Below are 19248 nucleotides of genomic sequence, written 5' to 3'. Positions count from 1 at the left end.
AGACCAGAAACTTACGTGGTAACACATTTACAATATCCATAATGATTGATGTAGAAAACCTTTGACTGTTTTATATGTTGAAGTGAAATACTATGCCCAAAGGTATTAGTATTATTAATGTTAACATTGAAGTAGTGAACTTTGTTATTCTACAAATGCAGTGCAAATTTGTTCTGCTGTAGCAGCCTGCACATAATATGGCTGGTTGTCACCTGAGTAAGACAAAACTATGAAGTAAAAATGTTTCCATGCATTTTATATTAAGATTTTATGCAGCATATGTGTTATTAAGAATTTAATTACAGGAATATTGTTATAGTAAGGTTAATGATATTTGTTACCTTGTAATTAATAGAGGGCATCACTGTCTGGATCATCTGAACCTCAGTCCATCAGGTTAACATTGATCGGTTGTAGACCTTGTCTTGTACTCTGTTGTTTGCAAAATCCTCTTCCTTCAGTTTCTCTGCTCATTGGACACAGCTTTTCGAAACTGACAAATCAGTGGCATAATAACATCATCCATTTTAAAAGTATTATTTCTTTCTGCACTGCCCACATGAGTGCAGTAGGATATATTTGAAGTTATACGGGGGAAAACACACTGTTCTGTGACCATGACTTCTTTAAATTCATCCAGTTCATTTTCCCTACCATCTGACTTATATATTCTCACCAGTTGCAACAGTTCCGCATGTGTTTGTATGGCAGTGTGTGGAACATACTGTTAATTCCTCAGAATTCTAGCCATGGTAGAGGGGTCATACAATCTCTCGTGGGGCTGGGGGAGTAGTCTTATCAGCTTAGGTCAGCGTGGGTACTACCAGTTTGGAATGTAGCGTCTTGGAGTGTGGTCAGGTGTATCAGTTCTGTGGTATCTACTCCTGGTCTCTGTAGGCAATGTTTTCCCCTCGGGGAGTAGCTCTGAACATCACCACAGCAAGTGTACAGCTTCACATGCTCCACAACAGCGTTTACCTTTCCGTGTGGCTAAAGTTACACGGCACAAACTGTATTTGCTGGATTGCTGAGCTGTCATCTCTTTTGCTGCTTGTAGTAGTTTGAGGCTTCTCTAGTACAATCAGTTATCTGTAACAGTGACAAACTCTGGGGTGAGGTATGGTAAGAACTGTTCCTGAAACCATTTTTAAGTAAATTAGAATTAATTTCCCCATGATAATCAGTATTATCTCCTTTTATTTTCTGAATAATCTTTAGGTATGGACTGACTGGTGGTGTCCTTGTGGGTCTGTTTGTAGATATCTTTTTGTTGTTCCTAGTGAATGTGTATTGCATGTGTGTGTGATTGTTGTGTCATAAAATCTGTTTTTACTACAATTATCTTTTGATTTTTGTTTGTCTCTGAAGAAATTATGTTTGTTTATACAGATACATATAAACATTTTGTTTTATATTCATGGTTTGACCCTTTTTGGCATAATCAACCTTTTTCTGATATCTTACATTTTTCCATAATGGTGAATATTGAATCTCCTTTATTATTCTTGATGTGGCATGTGTATTCTTTATAGATAATGTGTAGATAATGCCCTACTTCTCTGATATATGATTTTTTACAATCATGCACAAAAATAAAGATAGCTTCTAAAACAATGAACACTAGAATATATACTGAAAGAAACACCCATAACTAATGAATATGGTAATGCGGGTGTACTATGAACTAATAAGGGTGTATGGAAATAAAAGCATACATTAGATAAACAGGACATTCTCTACACACCAGGTACAGAGAACATGTATGCCACATGAAAAATAATTTAATGAGATTCAGGATACACTACACACATTCTAAGTAATATTCAGATAGACATATTTCATGAATAAAATTCCATACCACTAGATGTGAGTTTCAGGAGCACTTCCATGTAGAGATTGACATGAATTGCTTCAGAGTTCAGTTCAGTACTTTGTCAGTGCATATACAAGTGACCTATCATGTTATTTGCAGGCTTGTATAGTGTATTGCTCCCCTCAGAGGTCAGATTGGTAAGCTGCAAAGATACAAGGAATACTCTAGTTACAAATTGGGCCTCTCTTAGTTGTATGCATCTTATTGAATTACATATGTTGGTCCGTCTGTACCTTTCTGGATGATATGCTGATTGTCAGCTGAATTGTGTCGTTGGAGCATATAATACTCTTTAATTCCCTGTCATCAACAGTATCAACATGGCTGCCATGTGACAACACTAGCATGTGTGGAGCAGCTATAAAATAACCAGACTGATGCTCTAAAATCTGTTATTCAACTAATCACACAATGGAAATGTTATCACCTTCAAAGTGTCCCCCACCCCGACCTCTACACAGATCCATGCGAATTTCCACTATTGGAAGCAATGCTGCAGGTCCTTTTCTGATAGCTTCTTCATTACCTCCGTCACTTTTGCCTTCACTGCATCTATGGACTTGAAGCAGTTTCTGTCTAAGGCAGACTTGATCTTTGGAAATAAAAAAATATCATGGAGCTAGGTGATGTTCCAACAAAGGGATCTTGTGCCTTGCCATAAAATTCTTGACAGACAGTGTGTTTTGTGCCTGCACATTGACATGAAGAATCCATGAGCCCTTCTTCTGCATTTCAGGTCTTTTTCTTCTCACCCGTTCATGAAGGATTGTCAGAACCTCCTTATAGTAGACCTGGTTAATGGTCTGATCTTCTGGCACCCAATCAGTGTGAATAATTCCTCAGATATCGAAAAGAATGAACAAGATTGCTTTGAAATTTACTTGCTCTTTAGTGCTTTTTTTTTCTTTGGTGACTTGGGACTCTACCAATGCATGGATTGGTGCTTAGTGTCTGGGACGTACTAAAAAAAACCATGATTCATCACAAGTTATTATATTTGCTAAGAAGTTTTGATCATTTTCATTGTTTAAGGATGTCAGCACAAATGTTCATTCGAGTTTCCTTTTACCCAGAAGTGAGGATTGTCGGCACCATTTTCAAGCACACTCTTTTCATGTTAAAATGTTCATGTAAAATCTGCCGAACACTTTATTTATCAATGTTACCTAATTCAGCAACTGCCCAAATGCTCAAGCAACAAATTTTTCAAACAATTTCACTGACTGTTTAAATGTTAGCATCTGTTTTTGAAGTGCAAGGCTGACCCCTTCCCTCTTTAAATCTTTTGAACCGCTTGAAAACTTGAGTACCGGATGGACCTTCATCACAATAAACTTCCATCAACAAACTGTGTGTTTCTATAGAGGGTTTTCCAAGCTTGGGAGGAATTTCACAGTGGCACATTAACATAATTCCAACGGAGATTCACGGTCCGCTTCAAATAAAGGCTGCTACCACACTGTTGGCTGTATGGCCTTGGAAGTCATAGGGTTGATTGAGAGGAGAAGACAGGCTAATATGCCACCCAGCTCGCTGTTGCCATGGCCAAAGGGAGTTGGCAAAAAAATCAGTCCAGTTATTTTATAGCTGCTCCACGTAATATGATCTTGAATTTCTGTCCTGAGTTGTATTGGATGTCTTTGAATGCTGTATATCAGGGAATGTTTTGATTTAGAATTTTGTGCATCCAGTATTGTGTTGAGAAAACAAGAGAGAAATACCATGTAAATATAATACTTACTGACGGTAGTATTATACAATATTTAAGCACCCTGTTGCATTGAGGTTCCGCTTATAGTCTGTTAAATGTTTTCTCTATAATGCATCAATTAATAACATTGATTCACACTTTTAGTCCACACAGTGGTCATTATGTGCATAAGATGTTTTTAAAACCATTAAAATATATATGCATTATTATAATGCTACATGTTTGAGCCATATAAAGCCATCTTCAGGTAATACTGACAGTAACTAGAATACTGAATTATTGAATGCAACTGGAATTATTTTATATATTTAACATTGAATAATTTACGAAAGTAAGTCAATAAGTAAAATGTAAAGTAAATCTATCCCTGTAACAGGCCGTGAAGGCCCATAGGGTTGTGAGATGTTGAGGGTCCCACACTATCTAGACAATTGGCTCAAAGATGGCGGTAAGGTTGTCAGCCTTACGGGCCGGACACGCTTTACTTCCCAGGAAAATTATTAAATTAATTTCTGGTACTCATTTCTGTCAGAGGCTGAGTAAACCCCAGGGCCTGGTGCGGCCGGAAGGATTAAGTCAATTGAAAAAACAAATAAAAAGTACTAATTTGAAAAATGCTTTTATTTCTCAACATAATCTCCCTGTACATTGAGGCACTTGTCCCATCATTTCACAAGCCCCTGAAAACCAGCAGCATAAAATTATTTGGGCTGCTGTTGGAACCAGGCGGTGACTTCCCTTTCAACAGCTTCATCGTTGGGAAAATGTTCAGCTGAAAGATGATGTCTAAGAGGGCCAAACAAATGGAAGTCGCATAACATGTTAGGTTTACACAAAGTCTGTGCATGATGGGTGCCACGCATGCTGACCCCACAACACAAAATGCAAAGAATGGGTCTGGCATTATAGCATCTCAATCGCTACCACAATGAAGGACATGATATGCCAGCCTGAATTGTCACAGGTGATGAGTCTTGCTCCCAGCGACTTCCATTTGTTCGGCCCCCTTAAACATCATCTTTTGCCTGAACATTTTCCCGACGATGAAGCTGTAGACAGGGAAGTCACCGCCTGGTTCTGACAGCAGCCCAAAGAATTTTATGCTGCTGGTTTTCAGGGGCTTGTGAAATGATGGGACAAGTGCCTCAATGTACAGGGAGATTATGTTGAGAAATAAAAGCTTTTTTCAAATCAGTACTCTTATTTGTTTAAGTTCTATATCCATTTGTAACTTACTTATTAACTTACCCTCATAATATAATACAGTCTTTGTTACTTATACAGTGCATATCATTATTTGAATATTGAAAGAGTGAAGAGGAGTGGTTTAAGTAATTATTGTGGTGGAACTGTATGACATGTTCCGTGGTTCCATGTTAGTTTATTTCCTCTTTATTAACCTGTGGATAGTGCGCTTTTCTTCATATTCTCCACACTCCTGTTCTCTTACTAGATATGTTCTGTCCTAATTAGATTGTCTGAAGTTTAATTCCTCCAAACCCTAAAGTACAATATATTGAAGGCAGGTCCTTCTAATTAACTCTATAATGTGTTTCATGTTTTGAAAGATTTAACATAGAAATGCCTTGTATGTATATTGAACACTTTTGAGATTGTGTATATACTGCCACAGTCAATAATTTCGTGGACTGGCCACAAAGCCTCATTGCAGTGCACTACAGCGGATAGTTTGCGGCATGATATGATGCCCTGTTAGTTCATCTCTTGTCACAGCAAGAGACAGTTATGTGCAAACAGTGTAAGCAGAAGTACGGCCTCTGTTGTGAACTGCAGTTACATGTGAGTGGGGGAAATTCAAAATGTGATTGAAGAACGGATAAACATCAAGTTCTGCCATAAACTAGGCAAATTTCCTGGCGAAACATTTGGCGTAGGAAGAATTGGCTGTTGCTAAATGACAACCAACGCCCCTGCACATCGCTCTGTTCTTGTCCAAGAGGAACTGCCAAGGCAACAGCTTACCGTTTTGCCATACCCTCCATACTCACCTGATCTCGCTCCATGCAATTTCTTTCTCCTTCACCGCTTGAAAGCAAAACTACGTGGTCGTAGATTTCAGTCATCTGAGGAGGTGGTCAATGCCACAAGAGATGCTGTACGGGAATTTCTCGCCAATATGTTTCAGTAATGTTTTCGGCAGCTATATCAACGTTGGCAGACTTGCATAGTGGCCAACGGCAACTATTTTGAGGGTCGATGTGGATCTGTGTAGCTGTATGTGAATACCTTGTAATATGATGCGATAAAACCACAGTCCACGAAATTAATGACTGCACCACATATGTGATGACCATTTCTCTGGTGGATGTAATTATAGTTTCCTTTTACAAGAATAGTATTGACTGCACTGAATGGAGGCTTCTTTCATAAATGTGTAGGAAATCAGCTCATGACAAACTTACACACAAAATCATGGCATACACATTTACATCGATGTAAAGAATGATTATGATTGCAAATGTGATAAACATTCGAAGGGCAGTATTCTATATGATATATGGCTGTGTAGTCCTGTGAAAGTCAACCGTTTAAGAGGGTTGAAGATTAAGTCAAGCAAGAAACCAGCATGAAGCAAGCGACAAACGGTTCTTCCAGCTGCCTGCAGCCTTGCATATAGGCTAACAGATCACAAACAAAACCTACAAAGATCACAGCAAATACCAGAAATGGTCCCTCTTCTTACACACACGTTCTTTGTGCAACCACAAAATATTCACAGTCATGTATTGAATTTAATTTTTTGGAAATAGAGCAGACTTGAAACGTGGAGTTTTAAACTGTGGTCTTCTCTGCAAGATGTCTGAAGAATTTTTAGGAAACTTCTTCACTGAACACCTTGCATTTCGGTCTGGTTATCTTTTGTACAGTAAGAAGCCTGTTTGTTTAATTTGATTCCTCCCCCCCCCCTTTGGAAATATAACCTCCTGGAATTTGTGCTGGAATCTTCTCTTTACTTGTACTTTTCTTTCAAAAGCACTTTTCACATGGGTATCATACAGACTACTTATTGTTCCAATCTGTAATTCGCAAGTAGAATTTTGATGCAGGAAATAACACATATGAGTTATGACTGCTTATCACACAGGATAAATGCAGTAGCAGTAGTGAAACAGGGCTCAGGATTTATGAATGGGCTGGCACGGTATGCATAAGTTTACTTCCCTGTAGCTGTTCAGTAGTTTGTTCAATGATATTGGAAAAAGATGTGTACATCATTGGTTGACGATGCTGTAAGTCCAAATGAACGTGAACTGTTCTGATCTGCCCACACGGCCAAATCATTTGGCACAGGTTCTCAAATTACCTCTGTTTGTGGGTGTATGTGTGCACATATGCAGTGACATAACAGAAATACTCCATAGCCTCTGTACCTCCACTGTTCTTATTTGGGGCAGCTAATGGCAAAATTGGATGACATATTGCACTTTACTATGACAAATGCATGGTGCAGAATGTGTTAACATTTTAGAGATATAATCAATCTCAAGGTCATTACAGATTATTCAGAGGAAATTTTTGATTTAGATAAATTTAGCTGTGTGGGGGTGTGACTTGCAGATATGTTATGACATTTTTGCAGCTCATTCTGTTGCTTCATTTGTCTGTGGACATCATTTGAAATCAGTATGACACACACATCTCTTTAAATGGTGTCTCAGAGTTTAGAACAATGCATGTGCATTAAATTTAGTGGAAAGACTGGAGAGATCACAGCTGGCACCATTTGATGTAAATAGCACTTGGAGAGCCAACAGCGAGCTGTGCAGAAGTATTTTATTTGTTCCATTATGTTAAGGAAGGACAAATGTCCCTTGAAAGTGGCCACTATCTTGGATACTTCAGCTAGTAGATAGGGTGAATTGGTGGCAGAAATGATTGATTTAGTCAAAAATGACAGAAGATTGATTCTTCTTGAAGTGGCATATTTCATGTTGCTTTAGCTGAAATTTTTGGAATGAGGCGTGCCTCAACAAAGTTTCTTCTCTGACTGCTGACAGAGGAGCAATAAGAAAATTGCTTGTCTGTGGTGTCTGATGTGTTTGAATATGAAGCATCCCATGAAAATTTGTAAAAATCAGTTTCTAACAGGCGATGAAACATGGGTGTATGATTACAATTCCAGAGCTAAATTGTTACAATTGAAATTCTTGCCATAATTAAAAAAGATGCAGTCCAAGTGCGCAACAGAACCAGAGTGATGTTTTTTTATGAGACTTTTGGTTAAGGTTGTGAGCCTAATTGTAGCATTTTTTCACGAGTGACAGTTTATCTACCTGCCAGACGTGGTACTTGTGTCTTTTTTTATATTCCCTAAACTAAGAAACTTGATAGGGCCATAGATTTAATGGTGTAGAAGCAATTGAGGTTCCTAAAATTCAGTTTGAGAGTTGCCACCTGCTCTGGCAGTAACAATGGAACAAGTGTGTATGTGCTAAAGGAGCCTCCTTGCAGATACAGTAGCTTAGTTTTCACAGATTTGCTTTCCATACTTTTTAATCATGCCTCATACACCATAAAAACTGCAAGAATTTTATTTAAAAGATAGTTTGAATGCCTGAATTTTAATTCTCTAGTGATATACAACCTCTTTATTACAACTGTCACAACACAACAAATATCAAGATAAGTGCCAGTTTCGGCTCTGCTACATGTTTCGGCTATCAGTAGCCATCATCAGGCAGCTACACGGTTAACATATACCGTATGTCCAAAAGTATCTGACTTTATTTTTTTCCGCTGTAAGTAATGGCCAAAGGGGTGGGGAAACTGAGGGTAGTGGTAGAAGGGACTTTCATGTGCATGCGTGATTTTTTGCTGACTCGCAACACTGCCGGATGCGTCTGTGGCTGCCAGGTAGCAAAGTGGTGTAACACGTGTTTGTCGCATTCTCGTTTCGCTCAAGATGACAGAATGCTTGGAGCAGTGATACTGCATTAAGTTTTGTCAGAAACTTGGGGGTACCCAGGTGGAAACAATTCGCAAAATTCAGCAGGCTTTTGGCGATGATGCAATGGGTGTCACTCAAATTAAAGAGTGGTTCAACCACTTTAAACATGGCCGTATGTCGGCGGACAGTGAGCAGCGTTCCAGGAGACCGTCAACAAGCCGAAATTCTGATGTCATTGAAAAAGTGCAGACACTGATCATGGAGGACAGTTGTTTGGCCATCTGTGAAATTGCTAATGATGTTGGGATCAGCAGAGATTCCGCAAACACAATTTTAATTGAGGATGTGGGCATGCGAAGAGTGGCGGAAAAATTTATGCCGAAGCTGCATTCGCCGGAGCAGCAACAACTCCACCTCGAGGTTGCACAGGACATGCTGGAGTGCACCAACAGTGATCCTGAGTTCCTGAAGACTGTGATCACTGGTGACGAGTCGTGGGTGTACGAATATGACCCGGAAACCAAGGTCCAGGTGTCACAATGGAAGCATCCAACATCCCCAAAGCCCAAAAGAGCATGACAGATTCGGAGCAATGTGAAGGTGATACTGACTGTTTTTTTCGATTACCGGGGTCTTGTGCATCGTGAGTACGCACCACTAGGCCAGACTGTCAGTAAGGAGTACTACCAAGAAGTCCTCCGCCATCTTTGTGATGCAGTTCGACGCAAGAGACCGGAGCTGTGGGACGCACGCAACTGGCAGCTGCGTCATGACAATGCTCCAACTCATTCATCGCACCTGATCCAGGGTTTCCTGGCCAAGCACGGCATTCCGCAGGTTCGCCAGGCTCCCTACTCTCCTGATATAGCTCCTTGTGATTTCTGGCTGTTCCCGAGATTGAAGACACCGCTAAAAGGCTGCTGTTTTGACAGCCGCAAGGACATCATACAGAACGCGATGGTGCAGCTGCATGCCATTCCAAAAGAAGCCTTCCAGAATTGCTTCCAGCGATGGAAGGACCGCTGGGCTAAGTGTGTGGAGTCACAAGGGGTCTACTTTTAAGGGGATTAGGTATTGTAACCACCCAGATACAGAACTTTTTTTTCCCGGCCCAAGGTTGAATACTTTTTGGACAGAGTAGTATAAACCACTGAACTGCAGTACCACTAAAATTGGATACAATACTATTAATCATATAAAACACTTGACATAAAAATACAATAAATCAGATTATATAAAACAGAAGTTATAGTATAAAACAAGAATAAATTTCTTCGATTGATGTTTTATATTATCGAATCAGTCATTGGTTTTGTAATTTCTTTGCGTTCCCACGGACAAATTGGAATATTCTATATTTTTTGTATATAAAATTGTATAGGAGGCTCGTGATGTAGATGTAGTAAATTAATATTAATTAATTTTGGAGATAAAATATTTTAAATAAATTTAAATTCGGTAATTGTGTAGAACATATGAATTTTTCATATGCCTCATTTATAAGTCGCTGTGTTTGTAGCTCAGAAAGAACAGGTCACATACTTTCTCACCAGAAAATATGAATGCAACTTTGTGAACTGAAAACCTACATAATTATTTCTTTTAGGCATTTGTAGAAGGATGTCAACTCTGAATAATGCTTCATGAAGGGTATATGAATTCTGAGCATGGAAAATTTTGCTCTAAAACAGTTGCCTATAAGATAGCAGGGGCTCTCTTGAAAGAAATAGATGACAATGTGGCATTAAAGGTGTGTAAGTGAGCTGATAGTTCCCTTCAGCTGGAGACACTGGGTTTCTTTGAAAACATTTTTTTTTTTTTAATTATGCTTCCTTATACTATTAACTTTGAAGATTTATCAAGTCTGACAATTCAGCAACTGAACTGACTCTAATAAAAGGAAGCTGTCCCTGTAACAGGCTGTGGAGGGCCATGGGGTTGTGAGAAGTTGAGACTCCAACATTTTCTAGACAGTCGGGTCACAGTTGGCAGTGAGGTTGGCAGCCTTATGTGCCAGCCACCCTCTACCCCAAGAAGATCCTGGTACTCATTCCTGTTAGAGGCTGATTCAACCCAGGGCCATAGTGCGACTAGAAGAATTAGGTCAATAGAAAAATCCAGTGACATTAGGAATTGAGCCCACGAGTTTCCCCAAAGAAGAACATAGAAGGTCCATGCCAAATCTTGAAGGTAGAATGCATAATTGATTTTTGAAAAAAAAAAAAATTCTTACCATTAGTCACTGTTTTTCCTAGTGGATAGTTTCAGCAGATCTCTTTTTTCTCTTCTTTCTTTCTTCCTTTTTTAGGGGGTACAGATTCTTTCACCACCATTTTGACATAAACTTTCTTCAAAGTAAGTCTTACAGTTTCTCTGTTCATGTTCAGTTCTGCTCTCTTCTGAACAGTCAGTTTGAATATTTCTCACTTTCTTAAGTCATCTCTCCACATTTGGTTTCATTCTTGAAATTGTTTGATATCTGGATCATTTATTGCCTTTGTCTTGAAATTGCTTAACCCACTCAAAAACATATGATCTGTTCATTATTTTTTAATGCATTTCCTGTAATATTTTATAAATGTCATTTTTTTCCTACTTCACTAAATGTAGAGTTGTAATTCTTTGCTCTAATAATTTGTTTCCCATATTTTGAAACACTGCTCCAGTACAACACTTAGCGCAACTGCAAAACAAACAGAATCCTAATGACTTCAGCAAAAAACTGCTGAAATATTGGTTACATGATCGAACATGCTGAAACTTGCTTGTGTTTCATGTTGTGCATAGACATTAGGACTGTTATTGTCAGACCTTGTACAGAGAAGCATTGTGTTGCTGTAATGCAAGATAGCAGTTACTTTAGTTTTTGCTGATGGAAAACAAGAAATGAACAACATGGACTATGAAGGCTACCAGATGGATACCACAGGTCATCATTAGTCAGGTTTTGTGAACAGGCAACAAGACGAGGCTTATAAAATTATCTTTATCAGGGTTTCAGATTGATAGATTATATATGGCAAATAACTACATGTACCAATTTAAAGTATAAGCCAAATGGAAATAGAACTATCTAGATTGTTTTGAAAGTAAATTTTCAAACACTTGCTTAAACTTGAGATTTCATTTGCATAATGCTAAAAAAAATACAAATACCATGAAATTCTCATATTGAATTTTCAGTAGCACCTTTAAATGATTCCATGACTTTGATCTTGCTGCCATGAACCATTTGGCCACATTTCTACTAGTGTAAAATAAAATGTGACATTTAAATTATTCTCATACTGTCATGTGACTCATCACATTTTATTTTGGATTACATTGTGTAATTCATAGAATTAATATAACACGTTTTGAGGACATCTGAGACTACTTGGACTTTCTGTACTCTGCGGAGGATTGTGATTTAATGGATACCAATGCTTGTGTTTGGAAGATACCCAGTTTGAATCCAAACTAGGATGCTAATAGAACCAACATCATTGTGGCCGCCATCTGTGTACATAGACATTTGCCCAGTTAATAATGTGGGATAAGCCATATTGTTTTCTTTTTCTTGACTTGTCACTCGTAGCCGCCTTATCTCTCATTGAATTCTAACCTCATCTAGGTTGTTGCCATTGTTGAATTATCTGAGAAACTAACTGCCATTTCCTCTCTTTCCTTAGTCTGAAATCTTGTCACCTTGTCATAACATCATGCATTTGATCAGTTCAACATTGGTGATAATGTTATCCTTCTAATGTTTGTATGTTTTGCTGATGTGCATTTCTTTTATCTATAGTTGGCTTGTTGACTGCTAGGAAGACATATACCAAGTGCGTTTAGGATATTAAGAAATAACATGAAGGTACTTTCTGAATAAATTAATTAGACTAAATAGTAGACATGTGTGCTTTAAGATTTCTCATACTAGTACTATTACTACAGATACACATAGCGATATATTCAACACAGGACAGAGTTTCTGAATAATTTCATTTTGATGACTAATTTATTACAGAAGAGTAAAAGTAAAGTTATCCCTGTAACAGGCCGTGAAGGCCCATAGGGTTATGAGGGGTTGAGGGTCCCACATTAACTAGACAGTCAGCTCAAAGATGGCGGTAAGGTCATTAGCCTTACGCACCGGCCACACTTTACTCCCCAGGAAAATTATTTAATTAATTTCTGGTACTCATTTCTGTTAGAGGTTGAGTTGACCCCAGGGCCATAGTGTGGCCGGAAGGATTAGGTCAACTGAAAAAAGCCAATAACCTCATGAGGATTTGAACCCGCAACCTTCTGGCTTGTTGGCTGCCTCAACCAACTAAGCCACCGTGTGTCTCCTTACAGAAGAGTACAATTTTTAATTATTAAATTCTGAAAGAAGCCACTATAGGCATTTTCAGGAATTCAGTGATTTAAAATTGGAATTGGTTGCAGATAATTGATCATATTAAATTTGTTATTCAGCTAATGAAGTTCAAATTAATAAGTAAATTTCATTTTTTACTTTATCCCACAACTGAAATGACACATCACATGGATTCTCTGTGGTAGCCAGTAATTCATGGCCCACTTTACTTTATTTCACAGAAGATGTTTCTGGACACATATTGAAATTCCTGTATGGGAGCACTAGAATATTTCATGCTTAACAATATCTTGAAAGTCTTCCAAAGAATGCATATTCACATACACCTTTCTTTGAATGTTCCTCATAATTGAAAGTCACGAGGATTGAAATCACTTGATAATGGAGGCAGGTATCATCATTTATTCACCAAAGATTCCATCTGTTGTATACATAGAATTGTTGGCAGTATGTTCTGTTGCATTGTTGTGCATCAAATTCCTTTACAGTTTCTCTTCTTCAATCCGTTGATCAAAGATGACAAAATTAGATCATATAAGGTTCAGTATGTATTGTTTAATGGGGAAACACAGGCCTGCTTATCTTCTGCATATTAATTGCATGCCGTAGACCAACTTCAGTCATGAAATAGCACTTCATGAACAGCTTGAAGAAGATATGTGTGCCAGTAACTGTTGTATTGGCTGTTTCCGTAACAAATATATCCACCTGATGGTGAGGCCAAGAATGGTGGCGCCATATCTCTACTCCCCATACATACTCAATTAATTAAACACAGGGTTAGCTTTACCTTACCTTACATAACCACTTAACAGTGAACAACGCTTTTTTCAGAATAAAATACAGGTTCTGGGCCAGGAAGTCCAGTTAATACTGCTTCTGAAACAACCTACGATATGAAATTTGTGTTACACAATCTGGAGACAAAAGGCTCTCTTTGCCATATTGCAAGCTGTCAACATGAACAGCCAAAAAGATATTCTACTACTAGTTCTGTAAGACCAGTTTCTACACACGGAGTTGTACTTTGCCATACCATACTGATTAGCTGAGAGATGTAATGTCTCTTGGGGCTTGCTTCCAATAGACTATCAGTGTCATCAAGGTTTTCTTCAGTCAGTATGTCTTTTTCAAAATGTCCTTCTGTCCAGCACTGATCCCATAGGATGTAGTTTTGTTATAGTGTTGATAATCGTTGCTTTACATGGCACTGTAACGTCAGAATACTTCTATAGAACTTTTTGTGTCATTTTATCCATGAAGAACTCTTGATGATTTCTGTTCACTATAATTTTTGAACACATTTCACAACACTGTAAACTCTATCTGTATGTGTCACAAAAACAGTTAAATGCTACTATTGAGATATGCCAGCAAGCATCAGATGACAAGTAACAGTTCAACAGCCAGTGGTGTACAGGCATCGGCAAACAAATTTATAGCTAGTCGGTCCAAAGGTAAAGGGTATTTCTTGCAGTAAGGGCATGTGAGATACAGAAGTGGAGCAGTAATTCATATTCAGTGTAGTCTGAAGAGAGATCTGGCTTATAACAAGAAGAAGAACATAATTCTTTTAATTTTATGAAATTATTGGCCATATTTTATCATTTTTACAGAAATGTACTTTAGTAAATTGTTTTGGAATTTTGGATGGATTAGAATTCTTAGATGGACTCAAGAGTACCAGAATCACAACCGTTGGTTAGTGTGTTCTTCACTAGAGAGAAGTAAGAAATGAAAAGCTTGTAGAAAATTGACTGCTGTTTAATTTTTAGTATGTTTATGGTGGCATCAGTGACTCCACACTCTCCTCAAATCCATGGTTGTCAAACATGTTGAATTTTTAAGAAACTTATATGAAATATGCAGTAGTATGTTTATTTTGAGAACCAGAATAGCACAATCAATAAAAGTGCTTATTTAAAGGCTGAATTTCCAAGGTGCAGTTTTGAGGAAGGACAAGAACGTTTTTCTTTGCCACCTATCCAGACTATCTCCCAGTCTCCTGTCAAAAAGGTAAAATGATAGTGATCATTATTCACCGTGGATGAAGTGCCCAGAGCATGGTGAAGCTGATCTAGTTATCTCTGTCTAGTACTAAAGTGTAGATGGTATGGAGTGTTACCTCAGTGCCCCCATGCATCTTCGTGGCGTGGCACTTAAACACTGGAAGTTGTTCTATTGATATTTTGTCATATGTGTTCTGTCTGTACCATGTGCCCCCTTTTCACAGTTGGAAGTTTTATGTATAGTTTCATTAATTGTCTAGGTAAGTTGCTTGGGTACACTGTCCCAATCTATGTTCATGGAATCTTTTTCCAGTAGAACTTGCTCCTAGTTATGTATTTCAGTGTCTCTTTGCTACATATTTGCCCCAGGTATCATGAAGCTTAGTCTGTTCAGCGTACGTGATAAACATTAGTTTAAAGTTGTCAGTATTTATGGTTTGCGAGTTTTTGAGTTTCTTATTTAATGATGCTGGTGGTCGCAAGACAAAATGGCATGAATGATAGGATGATTAGTGAATGAGCAGCAGTTGGTGGAATGAGAATTGGTAATGGAAACTGAAGTAATCAGAAAAACCCACTTAGATGACATGTTGTCCACCAAAAATCCCATCTGACTTGAGGTATAACCTGGACTGCTGCCCTGAGGAACTGACAACTGCATGAACTGTAGCACAGCCTCAGTTTGTGAGAATGAAGGAGTCTGCATATCCAGATTCTCACATGTTTTCATACATTTCCCTGTAATAATGTTGCATTTATTAAAACTTTTAATAGGCACAGTTGTTGTAAACACTTAAAAATATAATTATTAAATATAATAATTTCAGCTATATTTACATATTTGGTATTAATAATAATAATAATAATAATGTCATGTATTATACCATTTTATAGTCGCCCTATAGGATTGCTGGTCATTCAGAAATTGCTTGACAACCAAGGCATGTGTCAGGACCCAAATGCACATAGAGTATTTCTATGATTTTTTTTAAATAATACTCTTTCTATGGGTATAACAAAAACATTGGACAGAAGGAATAATGTTAGATGAAGGTATAATTACAAATGTACCTCAGAAACAGAACCGTGGCTCCAAAAATATAGGACTAGATCCCCACATAGTTTGCAGATATGACGTTAATGCTAATGGTAACCAAACTGTGATTACTTTTAAATACTTTTATATCAATATGATACTCTGTGGATTTGAGTTTCCAGATGTCAGATTTTCAAAAGTTGTTCAGTCAAATTTATTTTCCTTCATTCCTGATTATAAGATGGCATCTTATCCTTGACTTACAAGTAAGAAACACTCATCTTGTGGTTGGTTAAATATGGTAATTTGGAAAATCTATATGGGACATAGGTGTTAATGTGTCGTAGTTTTCATTTGGACCTCTTGTGAGTTGTAACAAAATGAAATTATGCCTGTTTCTAACACAGACAGAAATGGTGCTGAGTATGAAATGAACTCCATGAACACTTTGTATAGTGTGTTCCCCGTTATTTTGTGAAATCAAAATAGTTACTTTTATAGATTTTAGGCATTAACTGTTTAGTGTGAAACTCACCCACTGTCAGGCTAATGCAGAAATACAATTTGTATAGGTCTTGTTTATGTAACTGAATAAGTTAATTTACATATTTACTTACCCTATATGAAATTATTCAGAAATTCTGCAGACTTTGTGTTACATAATAAATATACTGTTGGATTAATCAGTCATATTTCACAGAAATTTGAGGGAGTTGGCAGAAGCTACTTGCTAACTCTTGTTCTGTACTTTGCAGATGTTTAATATAAAACTGGTTAGAGAACGTGATTGAGACTAGAATAGTGTGGAGCTTGTGAACGTATCTTTAGGTCCAGAGTTAGCTTTACCTTCCACCTGCCTCATTCTTATTAATTTGCCATGTCAACGTAATTGTATATTGTTGCAGTGATAATCTGCAATATTCCAGTATTAACTGATGTTTCTTTGACATTTGACATTGTTCACTCAGTTTCTCTCTTGTTTCAGGTGGATGTTAATGTACACAGTAGAATTCAGTGTTCTGGGAATTAAACATGACAAAGATGGAAGGAAAATGGGCTGCAGATTTGGTGCCTGCATACCAACAAGTGGGTAATTCATATATCTTCGGGGTGAGAGAGTAACCTCCCATGGAATTGAATTTTAAAGATTGTTTCAGAGATTAAAATGTAGCAAGCATAATTTGAAAGCAAGAAGTTTTGATGTGTTGGAGGTAGAGGGAGAAGAGAAGAAGTGACTAATCTCTTGTTTGGTTGATAGACTGTTCATAAAAATTGTGTACAAGTGAGTATGTGTGTAACTGTGTGTGTGCATGATGCATACTGGTATTGCTGTATTCTTGTGGTCAAGAACAAAGCAAAAAGAAAAAAAAGAATGCATGCGTGGAAGCTCAACATTTAAACATTTCATAGTCAATGTTAAAGGAAATCATGAACAGATGGAACTTTTTAACACCACGTTTTTCCCCTTTTATATTTAAAACAGTTTGAAAATAGTGGTTGAGAAATGGAAGGATGGAAAATGGATCCAATAGGAAATGAATTGTTTGTTAACAGACTGTGAAAAATGTGGAAGGAAGAGATAGAATGTTAAGAAAACAGTGTTGATGTGAATAACAGAAAGGTTTTCCTAGACATAATTCATATTAGCTGCAGTTTGTAGCTGTCATTAAGTTGCTGCATGTTCAACTCTAAAACTATAGTTGGTATATTAAGAATAAGTGTGAAGAAAAGATCACCTGCCAAGCTTATCGTTTGTTAACATTAGTAGGTTGTCATCCATAAGAACTGGATACCTAGTAATTTGAATGCTCTGTTATATAATTTGAACATAAACTGTATATAGTATGTGGATGGATTTATTTTTATTCTTATGCCAAATCATGGATGTTACCCACATGTGATGTGTTTCTTTTTTTACATACATCCAAATCAGATAGAACACGTCTGTTATCAAAGTAAGTATTTTAAATCTTTGGAATGAACTTTGAAGTGCACTCTTGAAACCCAAACTCTTGGCATGTTTCTGTCTGCCATTGTATGTTCCATAGTTATTGCCATTAACTGGTTTATCATCACACTCATAGGTCAAAACTTTGCATATGACATTATTTCTTCTTTGTTCACCAAATGATGTGAAAGAGGATGTCCACAGAGCTTTTCCTTTTATTTTATGATCACAGAGTAACTACTAACGGTTTGTGTCAGTGTCTAGAAAGGCTTTATAATGTAGGAATTCATTTTTATTACACCATTTAGACTTATGAAGGTACATATATGGGGTATTTAGTGAATATCTTATGTTAATGAGCGAGTTACAGTGTACATACAAAAGTATGAGAATTGACTACTTGATATGTTTGGAATTTAGTGTGCTACAGTTGTAAGAAATATGTGACTAGGTAGGCCAAACTGTGTGATTCGTTTTGGTTTACTCAGAATTGATAAGTTAAAACATACATGGCTATGTATAAATATCATAGGCCTATTGTAATATTCTTTGTTATATTGTAAAGGATATATTGCTTCTCACATGTGAGCCTCTGAAAGATTGAATGAGTTTTGTCATTTCAAAAGTTCTATTGCTTCCTCTGATATTTATGATTCTTTATTCTCTGTATGTCTGTATTGCATATTAAAGTGTTGTCCAATGGAAGAGGATACGTCTGTAGTGTTCATTGAAATGATGACAGTTGGTATGTAGTAGTAAGAATGCATATTTTTTATAAGTTTGTGCAGAAACAAATTAAAGACAGTGTTAGTGATTTGCCAAGTATTCATACATAGAGTAAATGGGTTATTAATTGTTATACAGAATGATGACCACTGTATGGTCTTATAAATAAAGAATCCCAATAAAGCACTTTTGGGGTACTGTTTAAGACACATATTAATACTTTATATTTTGTGTGTAGCAATTAGATGTGGAATGAACTGCCATGTGCATAGATCCCTGAGATGTAATGAACACAAATGTTAAAACCTTTTGAATTAATATAAATTGTTGATGGTCATACACAAACTGTGGAAAGACCAGTACCTTTTGATAGAGAATAGACTCCTCATTCTGTGAGATAAAATAATAAAGAGGATCAAAAACAAGTCTACGCCTTCAGCCATGACAGCCAGGACTGCTGTGAATGCAAGGGGGTAGTGTGCAGATGATTTTTATTTCTGTGGAACTTCTGTTTTCTTGATAAAAGAAAATGTTCCTTCCTAGTTATTGCTGAATTATTTCATAGAATTTCTTGTCAAGAATGTGATTTGTCAGAAAGTCATGTCTGTTGTGTACTTCAAAAATAGTATTGTAGGAAAAAACAGATACTGACAATAAAAGTAACATAAAACTGTTA

General features: G+C 37.2%; 1 protein-coding gene across 1 annotated transcript in view; it reads left to right on the top strand.

The window, feature by feature from the left end:
- The window catches only part of LOC111868180 (casein kinase I), an 80310-nt gene extending 61062 nt beyond the window's left edge, over positions 1–19248 (top strand). Inside the window, exon 8 of the mRNA XM_023858611.2 lies at positions 16884–19248. Within this exon, the coding sequence (XP_023714379.1) occupies positions 16884–16894 (11 nt within the window). The 3' untranslated portion in view covers positions 16895–19248. The remainder of the gene's footprint in view (positions 1–16883) is intronic.

This window comes from Cryptotermes secundus, unplaced genomic scaffold (assembly GCF_002891405.2).
Source record: "Cryptotermes secundus unplaced genomic scaffold, Csec_1.0 scaffold52, whole genome shotgun sequence".
Lineage (NCBI taxonomy): Eukaryota > Metazoa > Arthropoda > Insecta > Blattodea > Kalotermitidae > Cryptotermes > Cryptotermes secundus.
Note: the sequence above shows the minus strand (reverse complement) of the source record. Positions and strands in the feature narration are given on the sequence as shown.